At 39.8% G+C, this 19,204-nt stretch overlaps 1 protein-coding gene across 1 annotated transcript; it reads left to right on the plus strand.

Annotated features, from left to right (window-relative positions):
• The first annotated feature begins 5,438 nt into the window (after positions 1 to 5,438).
• Positions 5,439 to 11,917, plus strand: LOC128053962 (olfactory receptor 4F3/4F16/4F29-like). The gene is made up of 2 exons (XM_052646478.1): positions 5,439 to 6,332; positions 11,891 to 11,917. The coding sequence occupies exons 1-2, from the start codon at positions 5,442 to 5,444 to the stop codon at positions 11,915 to 11,917; spliced, it is 918 nt and encodes a 305-aa protein (XP_052502438.1). The 5' UTR covers positions 5,439 to 5,441.
• The last annotated feature ends 7,287 nt before the right edge of the window (positions 11,918 to 19,204 follow it).

Here is a 19,204-nt window from a genome sequence, read left to right on the forward strand (position 1 = left end):
AACTTTCCTAACTTCTGGGAATAAGAGAAGGAAGATATCAATATAGAGTAGCTAGGGAAATGTTTATGGAGAAAATGGTATGTTGATTGACCTTTAAAGGATGTTTGTTGCTTAGTTGCTAATTCACGTCTGACTTTTTGCAACTCCATGGACTATAGCCCACCTGGCTCCTCTGTCCATGGGATTTCCCAGGCAAGAATACTGGAGTGGGTTGCCATTTTCTACTCCAGGGGATCTTCCTGAGCCAGGGATGGAACCTGTTGTCGCCTGCACTGGCAGGCAAGTTCTTTACTGCTGAGCCACCTGAGAAGCCCTTAAAGGATGCATGCTTTCCAGAAATGGTCTATTGCACCATCCATTACATAAACAATAGTGATTGATCACTGGAAATGTGACCAGTGCATCTGAGAAAACAGATTTTTAGTTTCATTTAATGACAACATATAACTAGTAGCTACTGTTTTGCACTGAATAGATCTAGGGTTTGGCTGATGTCTTCTCACTTACTGCTTTTCTAGTGGGTAAACTCTGAAGCCATACATGAAATATAAAATCTGGATTATCTGTCAATAACTAGTTGCTTGTTTCTCACTGGACCCCTTTCTTCATTCTCAAATGGTTAACTTGGAACTGAAGGGGCAAAAGAAACCCAGCAATAGAAAAAAATGGATTCCAAAACGTTGCCTTTTAACATGGCTGTTATCATTAAGATTGCCGGGAGATATATCAATAACCTCAGATATGCAGATGACACCACCCTTATGGCAGAAAGTGAAGAGGAACTAAAAAGCCTCTTGATGAAAGTGAAAGAGGAGAGTGAAAAAGTTGGCTTAAAGCTCAACATTCAGAAAACGAAGATCATGGCATCCGGTCCCATCACTTCATGGGAAATAGATGGGGAAACAGTGGAAACAGTGTCAGACTTTATTTTTTGGGGCCCCAAAATCACTGCAGATGGTGATTGCAGCCATGAAATTAAAAGACGCTTACTCCTTGGAAGAAAAGGTATGACCAACCTAGATAGTATATTCAAAAGCAGAGACATTACTTTGCTGACTAAGGTCCGTCTAGTCAAGGCTATGGTGTTTCCTGTGGTCATGTATGGATGTGAGAGTTGGACTGTGAAGAAGGCTGAGCGCCGAAGAATTGATGCTTTTGAACTGTGGTGTTGGAGAAGATTCTTGTGAGTCCCTTGGACTGCAAGGAGAGCCAACCAGTCCATTCTGAAGGAGATCAACCTTGGGATTTCCTTGGAAGGAATGATGCTAAAGCTGAAACTCCAGTACTTTGGCCACCTCATGCAAAGAGTTGACTCATTGGAAAAGACTCTGAAGCTGGGAGGGATTGGAGGCAGGAGGAGAAGGGGACGACCAAGGATGAGATGGCTGGATGGCATCACGGACTCGATGGACGTGAGTCTGAGTGGACTCTGGGAGATGGTGATGGACAGGGAGGCCTGGTGTGCTGTGATTCATGGGGTCGCAAAGAGTCAGACACGACTGAGTGACTGAACTGAACTGAACTTATGGCTGTTCATATATTCACACAAATGCATATCTCATTGTGCATGAGGAGTGAAATTGGTTATAAATTATTATCCCATAACCCTCAGTAGTGATTATGTAGTTCTGGTTGTTGTTCAGTCCTTCAGTCATCTCCAACTCTTTGTAACACCATGGACTGCAGCACACCAGGCTGCCCTGTCCATCACCATCTCCCGGAGCTTGCTCAAACTCATGTCCTTTGAGTCGGTGATACCATCCAACCATCTCATCCTCTGTCATCCCCTTCTCTTCTGCCTTCAATCTTTCCCAGCATCAGGGTCTTTTCTAATGAGTCAGCTCCTCATATCAGGTGGCCAAAGTATTGGAGTTTCAGCTTCAGCATCAATCCTTCCAATGAATATTCAGGACTGATATCCTTTAGGATGGACTGGTTGGATCTCCTTTTAGTCCAAGGGCCTCTCAAGAGTCTTCTCCAACATCACAGTTCAAAGGTATCAATTCTTCGGTGCTCAGCTTTCTCTATAGTCCAACTCTCATACCCATACATGACTGCTGGAAAAAACATAGCTTTGACTAATTGACCTGTGTCAGCAAAGTAATCTCTCTGCCTTTTATATGCTGTCTAGGTTGGTCATAGCTTTTCTTCCAAGGAGCAAGTGTCTTTTAAATTCATGGCTGCAGTCACCATCTGCAGTGATTTGGAGTCCAAGAAAATAGTCTATAACTGTTTCTGTTATTTCCCCATCTATTTGCCATGAAGTAATGGGACCAGAAAGAAAGAAAGTGGAGTCGCTCAGTCATGTCAAACTCTTTGAGGCCCCATGAACTGTAGCCTATCAGGCTCCTCTGTACATGGGATTTTACAGGCAAGAGTACTGGAGTGGGTTGAGACTTCCTTCTCCAGGGGATCTTCCTGACTCAAGAATCGAACCCAGTCTTCCTGCATTGTAGGCAGACGCTTTACTGTCTGAGCCACCAGGGAAGTCTTTTGTCAAACAATGCTCAAACTACTGCACAATTGCACTCATCTCACATGCTAGCAAAGTAATGCTCAAAATTTTCCAAGCCAGGCTTCAGCATTACGTGAACGGTGAATTTCCAGATGTTCAAGCTGGTTTTAGAAAAGGCAGAGGAACCAGAGATCAAATTGCCAATATCCGCTGGATCATCAAAACAGCAAGAGAGTTCCAGAAAAAATATCTATTTCTACTTTATTAACTATGTCAAAGCCTTTGACTGTGTGGATCACAATAAACTGTGGAAAATTCTGAAAGAGATGGGAATACCAGACCACCTGACCTTCCTCTTGAGAAATGTGTATGCAGGTCAGGAAGCAACAGTTAGAACTGGACATGGAACAACAGACTGGTTCCAAATAGGAAAAGGAATACATCAAGGCTGTATATTGTCCCCCTGCTTATTTAACTTATACACAGAGTACATCATGAGAAATGCTGGGCTGGAGGAAGCACAAGCTGGAATCAAAATTGCCGGGAGAAATATCAATAACCTGAGATATGTAGATGACACCACCCTTATGGCAGAAAGTGAAGAACTAAAAAGCCTCTTGATGAAAGTGAAAGAGGAGAGTGAAAAAGCTGGCATAAAGCTCAACATTCAGAAAACGAAGATCATGGCATCCGGTCCCATCACTTCACAGCAAATAGATGGGGAAAGAGTGGCTGACTTTATTTTTTTTGGCTCCAAAATCACTGTAGATGGTGAATGCAGCCCTGAAATTAAAAGATGCTTACTCCTTGGAAGGAAAGTTATGACCAACCTAGACAGCATATTCAAAAGCCGAGATATTACTTTGTCAGCAAAGGTCCATATAGTCAAGGCTATGGTTTTCCCAGTAGTAATGTATGGATGTGAGAGTTGGACAGTAAAGAAAGCTGAGCACAGAAGAATTGATGCTTTTAAACTGTGGTATTGGAGAAGATTCTTGAGAGGCCCTTGGACTGAAAGGAGATCCAACCAGTCCATTCTAAAGGAGATCAGTCCTGGGTGTTCACTGGAAGGACTGATGTTGAAGCTGAAACTCCAATATTTTGGCCACCTGATTGGAAGAGCTGACTCATTAAAAAAGAAGCTGATTCTGGGAAAGATTGAGGGCAGGAGGAGAAGGGGACGACAGAGGATGAGATGGTTGGATGGTATCACCGACTCAATGGACATGAGTTTTGGTAACTCCGGGAGGTAGTAATAGACATGGAGGCCTGACATGCTGTGGTTTATGGGGTCGCAAAGAGTCAGACATGACTAAGAGACTGAACTGAACTAATGGGACCAGATGCCATGATCTTCAATTCAGTTCAGTCACTCAGCCTTGTTTGAGTCTTTGTGACCCCATGGACTGCAGCACGCCAGGCTTCCCTGTCCATCACCAACTCCCAGAGCTTGCTCAAACTCAAATCCATCGAGTAGGTGATGCCATCCAACCATCTCATCCTCTGTCGTCATCTTCTCCTCCCACCTTCAATCTTTCCCAGCATCAAAGTCTTTTCTAATAAATCTTCTTCACATCAGGTGGCCAAAGGATTAGAGTTTCAGCTTCAACATCAGTCCTTCCAATGGATATTCAGGACTGATTTCCTTTAGGATGGACTGGTTGGATCTCCTTGCAGTCCAAGGGACTCTCAAGAGTCTTACCCAACACCACAGTTCAAAAGCTGGCAGTCAGCTTTCTTATAGTCCAACTCTCATATCCATACATGGCTACTGGAAAAACCATAGCTTTGACTAGACAGATCTTTGTCAGCAAAGTAATGTCCCTGCTTTTTAATATACTGTTTAGGTTGATCATAGCTTTCCTTCCAAGGAGCAAGTGTCTTTTGATTTCATGGCTGCAGTTACCATCTGCAGTGATTTTGGAGCCCAAGACAACAAAGTCTGTCACTGTTTCCATTGTTTCCCCATCTATTTGCCATGAAGTGACGGGACCAGGTGCCACGATCTTCATTTTTTGAATGTTGAGTTTAAGCCAGTTTTTTCACTCTCCTCTTTCACCTTCATCAAGAGACTCTTTAGCTCCTCTTCACTTTCTGCCATAAGGGTGGTGTCACCTGCATATCTCAGGTTATTTGTGTGCTTTGTGTGAATTGCAAATGTAGTTGTAGGTAGTGACATAAAATGATTCAAGACACATATTATGTGCCAGAGATGAGGTGAGGTTAAGAAATGACACAACTTGAATGGCTGAAGGATTGCTTTATGAACAGTTTAAAAATGGAATATGTGTGTTTTGGCAAATGCCATCTCTACCTCTTCTTTTTCTCTTTGTGATGCACTATACCACCATCCCTACTCCTCCAATTCTGGCCATGGACATCTACTATATCAGCATGTTTGTTCTATTCTCTTATTTATAGATGAGTAGTCTAAGGCAATGGCACCCCACTCCAGTACTCTTGCCTGGAAAATCTCATGGACAGAGGAGCCTGGTAGGCTCCAGTCCATGAGGTTGCTAAGAGTCAGACACGACTGAGCGACTTCACTTTGACTTTTCACTTTCATGTATTGGAGAAGGAAATGGCAACGCACTCCAGTGTTCTTGCCTGGAGAATCCCAGGGACGGGGGAGCCTGGTAGGCTGCCATCTATGGGGTCGCACAGGGTTGGACATGACTGAAGCGACTTAGCAGCAGCAGTAGCAGCAGTAGCAGCAGCAGTCGCAGCAGCAGTCTTGGAGACTGTGGTGAAAGGGACATTGCACATGGAAGTGACCCAACTACTTTAGATGACCGCAGGGAAAATGCTATTTAGTAGGTATACTGTCCTGAGAAGGAATTGAGGAGATTTATAGCCTTCAGAGTGTGAATATCCTTGAATAAGTGATCATTATGTTAATAATATAAAAAATTATTAATATTTTAGTTTCCTTTTCTTTTTCTTTAGTTTCGTTTTCAACATTCTAACTGATAAATCAATTCATGGAATGAATCACTCCATGGTGTCGGAGTTTGTGTTCCTGGGACTCACCAACTCCTGGGAGATTCAACTTCTCCTCTTCATGTTCTCTTCCATCTTCTACATGGCCAGCATGCTAGGAAACTCCCTCATTGTTCTCACTGTGATGATGGACCCTCACTTACACTCCCCCATGTACTTTCTGTTGGCCAACCTCTCCATCACTGACCTGGGAGTTTCCTCTGTAATTTCTCCCAAAATGATTTATGACATTTTTAGAAAACGTAAAGTCATCTCCTTTGGAGGCTGCATCGCGCAAATCTTCTTCATCCATATCATTGGTGGGGTGGAGATGGTGCTTCTTATTGCCATGGCCTTTGACAGATATGTTGCCATATGTAAGCCTCTCCACTATTTCACCATTATGAGCAGAAAAATGTGTCTTCTGCTTCTTGTTGCTGCATGGATAATTGGATTTATTCACTCTGTGGTTCAACTGGGTTTTGTTGTAAAATTGCCAATCTGTGGCCCTAATATAATAGACAGCTTTTACTGTGACTTTCCTCGGTTCATCAAACTTGCCTGCACAGACACCTTCAGGCTGGAGTCCATGGTCACAGCCAACAGTGGATTCATATCCCTGGGATCATTCTTCACATTGATCGTCTCCTACATTTTTATCCTCATCACTGTTCGGAAACACTCTTCAGGTAGCTCGTCTAAGGCCCTCTCCACTTTGTCAACTCATGTCATGGTGGTGATTTTGTTCTTCGGTCCTTGCATCTTTGTTTACATCTGGCCTCACTCCACATCACACCTAGACAAATTCCTTGTTGTTTTTGATGCAGTTCTCACCCCTTTTTTAAATTCAGTCATCTATACATTGAGGAACAAAGAAATGAAACTGGCAATGAAGAAAGTATGCAGTCAATTTATTATTTGCAAAAGGATTTCTTAAATGCCCAAAGTATTATAAAGTCTCTTTACTGAGTTGGAGTGATATTATACTTCTATTTTTAATATTGGGAGTTTCCAAGTACCATACTCACATTTAGATGACCCAGATTAAAATAATATGATTCTTTTAAAAATGTTAACTGAGAAACCATGTCACTGCCTATGGTTGGAGGAAGTATATGGTGTGGTAAAAAGTATCATCTGGAGAAGGCCAATTGCTTGTCTCTCAAGAGACATTATCTGATAGATTTACTGGTCTAGACTTCTATACAGAGGATGAGATGGTTGGATGGCATCACAGACTCAATGGACAAGAGTTTGAGCAAGCTTCGGGATTTGGTGATGGACAGGCAAGTCTGGTGTGCTACAGTCCATGGAGTCGCAGAGAGTCAGACACTACTGAGCAACTAAACTGAACTGAAACTTCAAAACTGTCTCTTCAGTGTCATAGTAGGTTATATAAAAGATTGCCAGTTGACACTTAGTAAAGCACTATGACATGGAAATATATACATCAAGATGCCTATTTATTAACTTGTCATAGAAAAATCAGTTAAGTGGCCTGAACTTCCACATAAATGTAACTCATTCTTCAACTGTAGGAAAATTTCTGGGAAGTTAAACAGTGACATAAACGTTAATGAGCAGGGAATCAGAGCAAGAGTTAGCTGGATTATACAAATATTTAATCATATCAGATTTTTATATTTAATGACTATATCTCCACACTAGGATATGCCTACCATCACACTGGAAAAATAAGATCCTTAGGTCAGGAATTCTATCTGGACAGTGTTCGCTGGGCATCACAAAGTTTACCTTTTGACTCTTTTTCATACTATGTTCCAGGTCATCTAACCCCTATGCTCTTACAGATACTTTCTTCTTTCCACATGTAACTAGCCAGGTTCTTCCTATTCCCTCTCCTGGCGTGACTATTCCTGTTGCATTTGAATGAATTGCAAGCTAAATTTAAGTTTGGAAAATGCTTTGCATATGACTATATTCCCTTATAAAGAAATGAAGGATTTGCATCAACAGGTTTAGAATTCATACCCATTTCAACAAAGAAGAACTAAGGCTTATTCTCAAGGATGTACTGCAAATAACTCTGATTTGTATAGATTCTTATATAGTTTATCAATATTCCTTTGGTCTTACAAGCAGTTGTTATTTACTTTATATCTTATCTTACTTGATAATTTCTTTCCCTTTTCTCTTTATTTCCATTGCCCTTATACCATTTATTCATCGTTGAGTCCTTGTTTGGACCTTGGGAAACTAATACCTGTATATCCATTTATTTTGTTGTTTAGTCGCTAAGCCATGTCCTACTCTTTTGTGACCCCCTGGACTGTAGCCCATCAGTCTTTGTCCATGAGATTTCCCAGGCAAGAATACTGGACCAGGTTGCCATTTCCTTCTCCAGGGGATCTTCCCAACCGAAGGATCAAACCCGCGTTTCCTGTATCTCCTGAATTGGCAGGCGTATTCTTTTACCACTGAGCTACTTGGGAAGCTCTTTTTTTTTTAAATTACCTTAAATTTCTTTTTTTTATACTTGTACTTTTTCACGTTATTAATCTGAACTCTTTGAATTACATATGTCAGGAATCCAATCAAAGAAAGCTTAAAGTAACTAAAACAAAGAATTGAAAAGTTTCAGTTGTTCAAGAGGAAAAGATCTATAGATCTATTGTACAACAACTTGAATATCCTTAACATTACTGAGCTGTGCTTAGAACTGTTGCAATGTATGTTTATATACATAGATTTTTACCACAATGCAAAAACTCTTTTAATATTTTTTAAAGGAACTTATTGACTCAGGTTACTGTGATGTCTAATAGTGGATCCAGCCTCACAGACTCCAGAGAGTCATTTACTTGCACACTTTTGGATTTTCTCTCTTATTCACTCCATTTCTCTTCCTTCTTGCTCTGTTTCTTTCTCTCCTTCTCTATTGACTATTTTTTTCTCTGTACATTGGTCTTATTTTCTTCTGTTGCATATGGACTTTTTTATGCATCTTGTAGGGAGAGAAGAGAGGCTGCAAATAACTCAAATTTTAAGTCATTTCAGCAGAGCAACCCTGTAGGAAAGGGAGAGGTTTTCTTTCCTAACATCTACATTAAAACACAATGAAAGAATTCTAGTTAGCATTGTTTTAGCTCTATGCCAGATCTTTCATGGACTACGTCTTGACACCCACCTTAGTAGCAACGGCCAAAGTGTGTGGTTGACAACCTCCAGAGAGCTATATGAATTTAAGGAGAAACATTTCTCAAATGGGGGAGATGGGGTACTGTCATCAGTGGAAGGAAAAAAATGATTCAAGACAGACAAAAAGTTGTCACGTTTTTTCTTATTGAAATAGAAGGTAACATCCCATGTTGAGATCTTCATCCACCCTGTCCTCATCAGTGGAATACTAGCTTTTGCATATTGATTTATCAGTTCCACATCTATGCTAATGATATTAATTCCTTTATTATAATATTTGTATTATTTGCTTTCAAATATTGTATTTGAATTTTTGTATTTGTATAATACAAATATTTTGTATTTGTATTCAAATGTCTTTGACTATTTGTATTCAAATATCTCCCCCCAATTTGTTGTTTTCTTTTTAGCTTTAGCTATCACTTTCTGCACCATAGAACTTGTACTTTTCATGACTGCAACTCCATAGAGCTTTTAAATTGTGACATCATAATTTTACTAAAAAATCTTTTCCATTCCAAAAAATTCTTTCTTCTTTTTCTCTGTTCTGACTGGGTGATTTCCACTAGCACAGAGTACAGATTGCTTCTCTTCCATATCATCCAGTCTTTTGTTTATTCCTCCTAGTTATTTTTTATTTCAGTTATTGAATTCTTCATTTGTGATTGGTTCTTTCTTACATTATCTAAGATTACATTATCTAAGATTACATCATCTAAGATTACATTATCTTTCTTACATTATCTAAGATTTTAAGTTCTCACTGGGTTCCTCCTTTCTTTTCCCAGGTATTATGAACATCCTTATAGTCATTTTTTGAACTCTTTATCAGGTAAATTACTTATCTCCATTTCATTAGGGTTTGTCTGGTGTTTCATTTTGTTCTTTTGTTTAGAACATACTTATCTGTCTTTTCATTTGGTTTGACCAGTGGTTCTTGTTTCTATGAATTAGGTGAAACAGCGACCTCTCCTGGTCTTGAAAAAGTGTCCCTGTGGGGAAGCATCCTCTTGAGTAGACTATTTGTGCTTTGGGGCTTTGGCAAGCTGGCTGTAACTTGAGTATCCAGACTGGAGGCAGTGCCTGGGGAGTGCAGCACTAAGACAATCTGAGAGGGATGGCTGGGCACTGAGGAAGTACAAACCATGAAGATTCTCCATAGTGGGAGGGGCATCAAAAATGGAGCTCCTTAGCACCGCTGACCTCTGAGAGAGCTCCAGCAGTTTCCTGTTTGACAGGTGACCTGCGGTTACTAAATAGGTTGTATTCTCATATAGTTTAGGTGTACTTGAAACTACTATTTGTTCAGCATGTCTCAGGGGAGCACACCAGCCGTATCCCTCCCTGTTGGAGGTCTCTATGACTGGTGGGGTTCCCATGAAGGGTGGTTGTTCAGTCTCTAAGTCGTGTCTGACTCTTGGCAACCCCGTGGACTGCAGCATGCCAGGCTTCCCTGTTTTTCACTGTTTCCTGGAGTTTTGCTCAAATTCATGTCCATTGAGTCAATGATGCTATCTAACCATTTCATCCTCTGCTGCCCCATTCTCCTTTGCTTTCAGTCTTCCTCAGCATCAGTGTCTTTTCCGGTAAGTCGGCTCTTTGCCTCAGGTGGCCAAAGTGTTGGAGTTTTCAATGATTATTCAGGGCTGATTTCCTTTAGGATTATTGGTTTGATCTCCTGACAGACCAAGGGACTCTCAAGAGACTTCTCCAGCTTCACAATTTGAAAGCATCTATTCTTTGGTGCCGGAGAAGGCGATGGCACCCCACTCCAGTACTCTTGCCTGGAAAATCCCATGGACGGAGGAGCCTGGTAGACTGCAGTCCATGGGGTTGGGAAGAGTCAGACACAACTGAGCGACTTCACTTTCACTTTTCACTTTCATGCATTGGAGAAGGAAATGGCAACCCACTCCAGTGTTCTTGCCTGGAGAATCCCAGGGACTGGGGAGCCTGGTGGGCTTCCATCTATGGGGTCGCACAGAGTCGGACACGACTGAAGCGACTTAGCAGCAGTAGCATTCTTTGGTGCTCTGTCTTCTTTATGGTCCAACTCTCACATCCATACATGACTCCTGGAAAAACCATAGCTTTGACTATGCAGACCTTTGCTTTTTAATACACTGTCTAAGTTTTGTCCTAGCTTTCCTTCCAAGGAGCAAGCATCTTTAATTTCGTGGCTGCAGTCACTGTCAGCAGCGATTTTGGAGTCCAGGAAAATAAAATCTGCCACTTTTTCCACTTTTTCCCCTTCTGTTTGCCATGATATGATGGGACTGGATACCATGGTCTTCGTTTTTTGAATGTTGAGTTTTAAGCCAGCTTTTCACTCTCCTCTTTTACCCTCATCATGGGTATTCCATTTTTATGTAGACTGACTCTGTGCAGTAGATGGTCAATAATCCTCAGATCTTCTTCAGAAGCAGTTGCTCTTTATGTAGGTATATATTCAATGTGCCTGTAGAAGGAGATGAACTCAGGGTCTTACTATACATCCCATCTTTCCCTTCCCTCAGACAGGGAATATCTGTAATTGTATACTTTCCTTGGGAGAAAAGATGTCCTATGATACTTACTAATCTTACTTACTATCAGTTCAGTTCAGTTCAGTCGCTCAGTTGTGTCCAACTGTTTGCGACCCCATGAATCGCAGCACGCCAGGCCTCCCTGTCCATCACCATCTCCCAGAGTTCACTCAAACTCGCATCCATAGGGTCAGTGATACCATCCAGCCATCTCATCCTCTGCCATCCCCTTCTCCTCCTGCCCCCAATCCCTCCCAGCATCAGAGTCTTTTCCAATGAGTCAACACTTCACATGAGGTTGCCAAAGTACTTACTTACTATAAATACTTACTATAGATGTTACTAATTTGTAAACAAGGCTAATAGTTGGTTTTTTTCCCTTAAGACCTAAGAAAGACCAAAAGTATAAATTCCTTGACACGAAGTCTAGGGAGAGAATGTGGAAGCAAGTTTTACATCACAGAGGCAAATCATCTTTGTTCCTGTATAGTGAGTGATCTCTAACAGTCTTTTGCATAGGCATTCTCTGTGCCCTCTCTGAAATATAAAGCCTCAGAACCCTTTATGGTGCCATACCTCACCATACTCTCAGTAGACTCATCATCTAGATTTTCCAGGATTACAGACCTGTCTTCATAGTGATATAAATGTATTCAGGGTACTGATTTTTCTTTCCCAACCATGGTGCATCTGCAGAAACTATCATTTATAGGCTTACAGAATAACTTTTCTGCCTTATCTGTTCTTGTGGTGTCCCATGAAACATCAGCAGCTCTGGGCACATTTTTACAGAAAATGAAGTATAACAACAGACCAAAAGAATTTACTATAGCATGCATACACACATGCATGCTCCATAACTAAGAAACAGTTCACTGATGGAGTGATGGAATGGCCTTGTAATGTTCTGCTTTTGTATCAGTTGGGAAGTGAACATCTAGCAAGTTTAGGAGGCTATTCTGTGCAGAACATATCTTACAAGCCAGCGGCCACTACATATTGTCCCCTGCCCTATAGCCAGTATATGTGAACCTAAGAGGGGAAAAGTCACTTTAGCAATAGGATCAAATCATTTACTATGGGAATTTATACTCCCCATTCTTGTGAACTTCGGATTAGTAAACTCAGAGGTCCTAATGCCTCCTAGGAAGAATATTCCAAAGGGAATACAGCTAAGACTGGCCTCTGACAACTTTGGGCTCCTCGTATCACTGAATCTGTAAATGAAAGAGTTATTGCCTATGACAATTGTGGGGACATGGGGAGGAGTGAAAACAAAAGTATGTAAGCCATATATTGAAATATTTGAGGGACTTCCACAGTGGTCCAGTGGTTAAACTCCAGGCTCCCAATACAGAGGCAGGGGTTTGATCCCTGGTCTGGAAACTAGGATCCCACATGCTGTACACTGCAACCAAAAGATTTTTTTTAAGAAGAAAGAAATATTTGAAAGCTATAAGTCAAATTAACAAAATTTTGATTACAGATCTTGTGTTCTGTTTTTCAATGTTAATAAATATATGTTGTTTCCTCTCTGTCTCTAGTGTCTTATTATGGGTTTTTTAGGATCTCTGTTCTGGTCAAACCAAATAAGTCCCCAGGGGTAAAGTCCCTAGACCCATGAACTCCTTGTAAACTCTGGTCTAGGCAGTATCACTTGATCACTGTCCTCTGGAACTATTAATTAACTTTATTTCTATAACAGCAATATTTTATGGCACTTTATATTAGAGAACACAGAAAATCTAAGACTCTGTGAAGATATTCTTTTCTTTGTACAGGTAAAAGTGAATAATAAGGGTAAACTTAACAATAAGGAAAGTAATTCTAATGTCAGATATGAGCTGCTAAGGATGTGAGTCATATGTTCAAATGCATGAGTGTTATCCTAAAACTGGGTAGCTAGTGTCTGAGGTAACAAATTGACAAGCAGTGGAGTATAAGTGTAAAGGGGGTATTGATATGTTGCAGAAAGTAAACTGACTTTGACCTTTTACTAGAGTCACACAGCTTTTGCATTAGGGTAACATGAAAGATATTAGGAAAAGTCAAATGATTTTTTAATGTTTGGGGTTTAGCACTCTGTTGCCAGGATGATTATCTGAATGATTCTCATCCTGTAGTTTGATAAACAGGTAAGAAAAATTGCTGACATAAGAAACTAAGAAAACAAGGGTTCTTGTCATCTCCATTAGTTTTTCAAAAGAGATAAATTATAAACCAATCTTAAAAAGGGAAAAAAAATTAATTAGGTACTTGTAAAATTTTCAAGATGAAAAAAGTCTGTATAGGAGCTACCTGAATAGAAGAGATATCCAAAAATGTGAAACTGAATAAATTATTTCCAGTGTAAATGTCATCTTATGATATGGAAAGTATACAAATAAAATGAAAACTTAAATATTGGTTGTCTCTACTACTGTCTTAAGTGCTTTATAACTTTAGAATTTTGATTTTTTAATTTTGTCTCTAAACTGTAAGTAGAGTGCAGAAGGTTGAGAGAGAGTTGACTTACGTGATTTTTTTTTTTTTTGGACATGGGAAGTACACGAAAAAGAGATCCCAAGAGAAAATGTAAAAGGGATTGAGTTTTTGAGTCTTGAAAACTGAAAGCTTAGTTTGCTGAGTTTATGTACATAAAAAGTTAATTGAAAGAGACATTGAAAATCATTTTATTGCACACAGTTTTAAAAACCAATACAGTATTGTAAAGCAAAATAAAGTAAAAATAAAAATTAAAAAAAAAAAGAACTGGTCTTAATTTAGGAGAGGCAGATATTTACTTAGGTGTGGAGACAAATTTATGACAATTTTTAAACAAAATGCAGGGCTGAGGGAAATTATACCCTCTCAATATTTTTAGGTTGAGAAGGAAATTTACAGCAATGATAGTCTAGATTTTCAAAACCAAAAGATGTCATAGTCCCCTTTCAGCTTAATAATTCTATAATTTGGAACCATAGCTGCCAATATTTCCCTTATCTATAAAGATTAAATGTCTTAGAATCTATTTCTGGAGACATTGATTCTATATGGGTCAAGAAAGGGAATTAATCACAATAAAAGGCAAAAGGATTGGGTCTTTTCTTTTATATCTGAATATTTAATTACTTTAACAAAGAGTTACAATTAACGTGTTTGAGCAAAACAATCTAACAACTTTTTCTTTTGAGAAAAACCAATCTATAAGGGAACCGGGTTTTACAACATCGTCAATCAGCTGCTGCTAAGTCACTTCAGTCGCGTCCGACTCTGTGCAACCCCATAGACGGCAGCCCGCCAGGCTCCCCCGTTCCCTGGGATTCTCCAGGCAAGAACACTGGAGTGGGTTGCCATTTCCTTCTCCAATGCATGAAAGTGAAAACTGAAAGTGAGGTTGCTCAGTTGTGTCCGACTCTTCACGACCTCATGGACTGCAGCCTACCAGGCTCCTCCATCTATGGGATTTTCCAGGCAAGAGTACTGGAGTGGGGTGCCATTGCCTTCTCTGAATCAGGGGGTGGTTTGTAGATATTAAGTGACTCTTAGGTGACTAGACATCATGGCACTTCCCTGGTGGCTCAATGGTAAAGAATCCACCTGCAATGCAGGAGACACAGGTTTGATCTTTGGGTCAGGAAGATTCCCTGAAGAAGGAAATGGCAACCCACTCCAGTATTCTCACCTGTGAGATCTCATGGACAGAGAAACTTGGCAAGTTACAGTCGGTGGCATCACGAAAGAGTTGGACACGACTTAGTGAGTAAACAAGAGGTGACTAGTCTTCGTATCCTGGTGTCTCCATCTAGAATTTCACACTTAAAACTGTGAGTGTCTGTATTATGATATTTGATGTATATTTTTCTTCCTTTTAGTACATCTAGGGAAATTTTAATTTTGACTTCTTCTAAACATTTTTTTTTCAGTACTTATTTCACGGTAAGTAAATCACTATTAGCATTATCCTATCAGGCTTCACGGTTATAGTTCTTTACCCTGTAAACTCATTTTCCTCAAATTCCAGTTCTTAAGTAGTTGAAGGTATTGGAGATCCAAAGGGCAAATAAACCTTATAACTTGATGTGTATAATTGATAAGGCTTATGAAGAATGTCTTCCAAGAGACTGAGTGCCTAAAAGATACCTGATATACAGTATTAAATGTTGTTTATGATTATAAAATTTCTGAAGAGTGGGTCCAGAAAGTCATGAAAGATAGTCTTAAACTATCTCATGAAGTGGTCCTTGTCTTTTCTCTTCTTGTCATTATATACATACTTTCTTTAATACTTCTTTCTTTTTAGTACTCATTTTAACATAGTTTCTTTTCCTTATCCCTTCACTTTTATAATCTAGTCTCTAACTTTTTGTCTCTTGAGAACTCTTCTCAGTCTTTAGTGCATCTCACCAGTTATATAATCAGGGATATTTTAATGTTTTTTTAAACATCCAATTATATCCATTCTATCTTTGTTGACTTGTTATAAGTATATAATCTGCTATGACATATTAGTATAAGATTTGCAGTCTGATTCTCCGATGTTGAAGGCTATTTATTTACATGCTATTTTTTACATCACTGAAAATTTTAGCCAATTTTTCACAGAACAAATATTTTTGATATCTCCCCCTCTTCTTTTTTGGGCTTCCCTCAAGGCTCAGTAGGTAAAGAATATACCCACAATCCAGGAGATGTGGGTTTGATCCCTTGTTTGGGATCCATGGGTTTGCAAAGTCAGACATAACTGAGCACACACACATTCATACTATATTCTTAAAATCAAGTCAGCTAGAGAAAGAAAATATTTTTAACTTTTTATTTTATATTAGAGCATAATTGATTAACAATGTGCTAGTTTCAGGTGTACAACAAAGTGATTCACTTATAATACATATACATGTATCTGTTTCTTTTTCAAATTCTTCTCCTAATTAGGGTGTTACAACATATTGAGCAGAGTTTCCTGTGCTATACAGTAGGTCCCTGTTGGTTACCTATTTTAAGTGTGAAAGTAAAGTTGCTCAGTCATGTCCAATTCTTTGCAACCCCATGAACTGTAGCCTACCAGGCTCCTCCATCCATGGGATTTTCCAGGCAAGAGTACTGGGGTGGGTTCCCATTGAGTATAGTAGCGTGCAAATGTAATAAGGAAGAGAAAATATATTTACAGCACTGTAACTTTACATCATCTGTTTATAAGATAAATCATCTGTCTATACCTACATCTCTATATCTTGTAGGATACAAAATATTGTGTATATTACACATATTACTAACACTAGACATCGAAAAAGAAAAGATAAAGTGGACAGAGACTGATACTTAATCATAACAATTTATATACTGATAATGAAGAAGCAGTAATATAATAGCCTCAAAGTAACCTAGAGTAATCACCACAATTGTTTCATGGTAGCCTTGCTGATTTGATAATGAATGAATCACTATAAAATTTTATGGTATATCACTCACTTCAGCCACTCAGTCGTGTCCAACTCTTTGTGACCCCATGGACTGCAGCACGCCAGGCTTCTCTGTCCATCACCAATTCCCAGGGCTTGCTCAAACTCATGTCCATTGAGTCAGTGATGCCATCCAACCATCTCATCTTCTGTCGTCTCCTTCACTTCCTGCCTTCAATCATTCCCACCATTGAGGTCTTTTCCAATGAGTCAGTTTTTCACATCAGGTGGCCAAAGGATTGGAGTTTCAGCTTCAGCATCAGTCCTTCCAACAAATATTTAGGACTGATTTCTTTTAGGATTGACTGGTTTGATCTCCTTGCAGTTCAAAGGACCCTCAAGAATATTCTCCAATACCACAGTTCAAAAGCATCAATTCTTCAGCGCTCAGCTTTCCTTATGGTCCAGCTCTCACATCCGTACATGACTACCGGAAAAACCATAGCTTTGACTAGACAGACCTTTTTCAGCAAAGAAATGTCTCTGCTTTTTAATATGCTGTTTAGCTTGGTCATAGCTTTTCTTCCAAGGAGCAGGAGTCTTTTAATTTCATGGCCTCAAGCACTATCTTCAGTGATCTGGGACCCCAGAAAAATAAAGTCTGTCACTGTTTCCATTGTTTCCCCATCTATTTGCCATGAAGTGATGGGACCAGATGACATGATCTTTGTTTTTTGAATGTTGAGTTTTGGCCAGCTTTTTCACTCTCCCACTTTCATCAAGAGGCTCTTTAGTTCTTCTTCGCTTTCTGCCATAAGAGTGGTGTCATCTGTGTATCTGAGGTTATTGATATTTCTCCCAGCAATCTTGATTCCAACTTTTGCTTTATCCAGCCCTGCATTTCGCATGATGTACTCTGCATATGTTAAATAAGCAGGGTAACAATATATAGCCTTGACGTACTCCTTTCCCTATTTGAAACCAGTCTATTGTTCTATGTCCGGTTCTAACTGTTGCTTCCTGACCTGCATACAGATTTGTCAGGAGGCAGATCAGGTGGTCTGTTATTCCCATCTCTCGAAGAATTTTACACAGTTTGCTGTGATCCACACAGTCAAAGGCTTTGATGTAATCAATGAAACAGAAGTAGATGTTTTTCAGGAACCCTGTTGCTTTTTTGATGATCCAATAGATGTCGGCAATTTGATCTCTGGTTCCTATGTCTTTTCTAAATCCAGCTTGAACATCTGGCAATTCACAGTTCACGTACTGTTGAACTCTGGTTTGGAGAATTGTGAGCATTACTCTGCTAGCATGTGTGATGAGTGCAATTATGCAGTAGTTTGAACATTCTCTGGCATTACCTTTCTTTAGGATTGGAATGAAAACTAACCATCTCCAGTCCTGTGGCCACTGCTGAGTTTTCCAAATTTGCTGGCATATAGACTGTAGCACTTTAACAGAATCATCTTCACAGATTTGAAATAGCTCAATAGGAATTCCATCACCTTCACTGGCTTTGTTCATAGTGATGCTTCCTAAGGCCCACTTGACTTCAGACTCCAGGATGTCTGGCTCTAGGTGAGTGATCACACCATCATGGTTATCTCGGTCGTGAACATCTTTTTTGTATAGTTCTTCTGTGTATTCTTGCCATCTCTTCTTAACATCTTATGCTTCTGTTAGGTCCATACCATTTCTGTCCTTTATTGTGCCCAGCTTTGAATGAAATGTTCCCTTGGTATCTCTAGTTTTCTTGAACAGATAACTAGTCTTTCCCATTCTACTGTTTTCCTCTATTTCTTTGCACTGATCACTGAAGAAGGCTTTCTTATCTCTCCTTCCTATTGTTTGGAACTCTGCAATCAAATGGGTATATCTTTTCTTTTCTCCTTTGCCTTTAGCTTCTCTTCTTTTCTCAGCTATTTGTAATGCCTCCTCAGACAACCATTTTGTCTTTTTGCATTTCTTTTTCTTGAGGATGGTCTTGATCACTGCCTCCTGAACAATGTCATGAACCTCCATCCATAATTCTTCAGGCACTCTGTGTATTAGATCTAGTCCCTTTAATTTATTTGTCACTTTTATTGTATAGTCATAAGTGATTTGATTTAGGTCATACCTGAATGGCCTATTGGTTTTCCCTACTTTCTTCAATTTAAGTCTGAATTTGGCAATAAGTAGTTCATGATCTGAGCCACATCAGCTCCTGGTCTTGATTTTGTTGGCTGTATAGAGCTTCTCCATCTTCGGCTGCAAAGAATATAATCAATCTGATTTCGGTATTGACCGTCTGGTGATGTCCATGTGTAGAGTCATCTCTTGTGTTATTAGAGAAGGGTGTTTGCTATGACCAGTGCATTCTCTTGGCAAAACTGTGTTAGCCTTTGCCCTGCTTTATTTTGTACTCCAAGGCCAGAATATATACTCTTGGAACACTGGAATGAATAGCCTTTCCCTTCTCCAGGGGATCTTCCTAACTCAGGGATAGAATCCAGGTCTCCTGCATTGCAGGTGGATTCTTTCCTGCTGAGCCACAGGGCAGCCCAGGAATACTGGAGTGGGTATCCTGTCCCTTCTCCAGTGGATCTTCCTGACCCAGGAATCAAACCAGGGTCTCCTGCATTGCAGGCGGATTCTTTACCAACTGACCTATCAGGGAAGCCCTTTATGGTATACAGCATCACAATAATATTTGTAACTTA

This window comes from Budorcas taxicolor, chromosome 10, assembly GCF_023091745.1.
Source record: "Budorcas taxicolor isolate Tak-1 chromosome 10, Takin1.1, whole genome shotgun sequence".
NCBI classification, from domain to species: Eukaryota; Metazoa; Chordata; class Mammalia; order Artiodactyla; family Bovidae; genus Budorcas; species Budorcas taxicolor.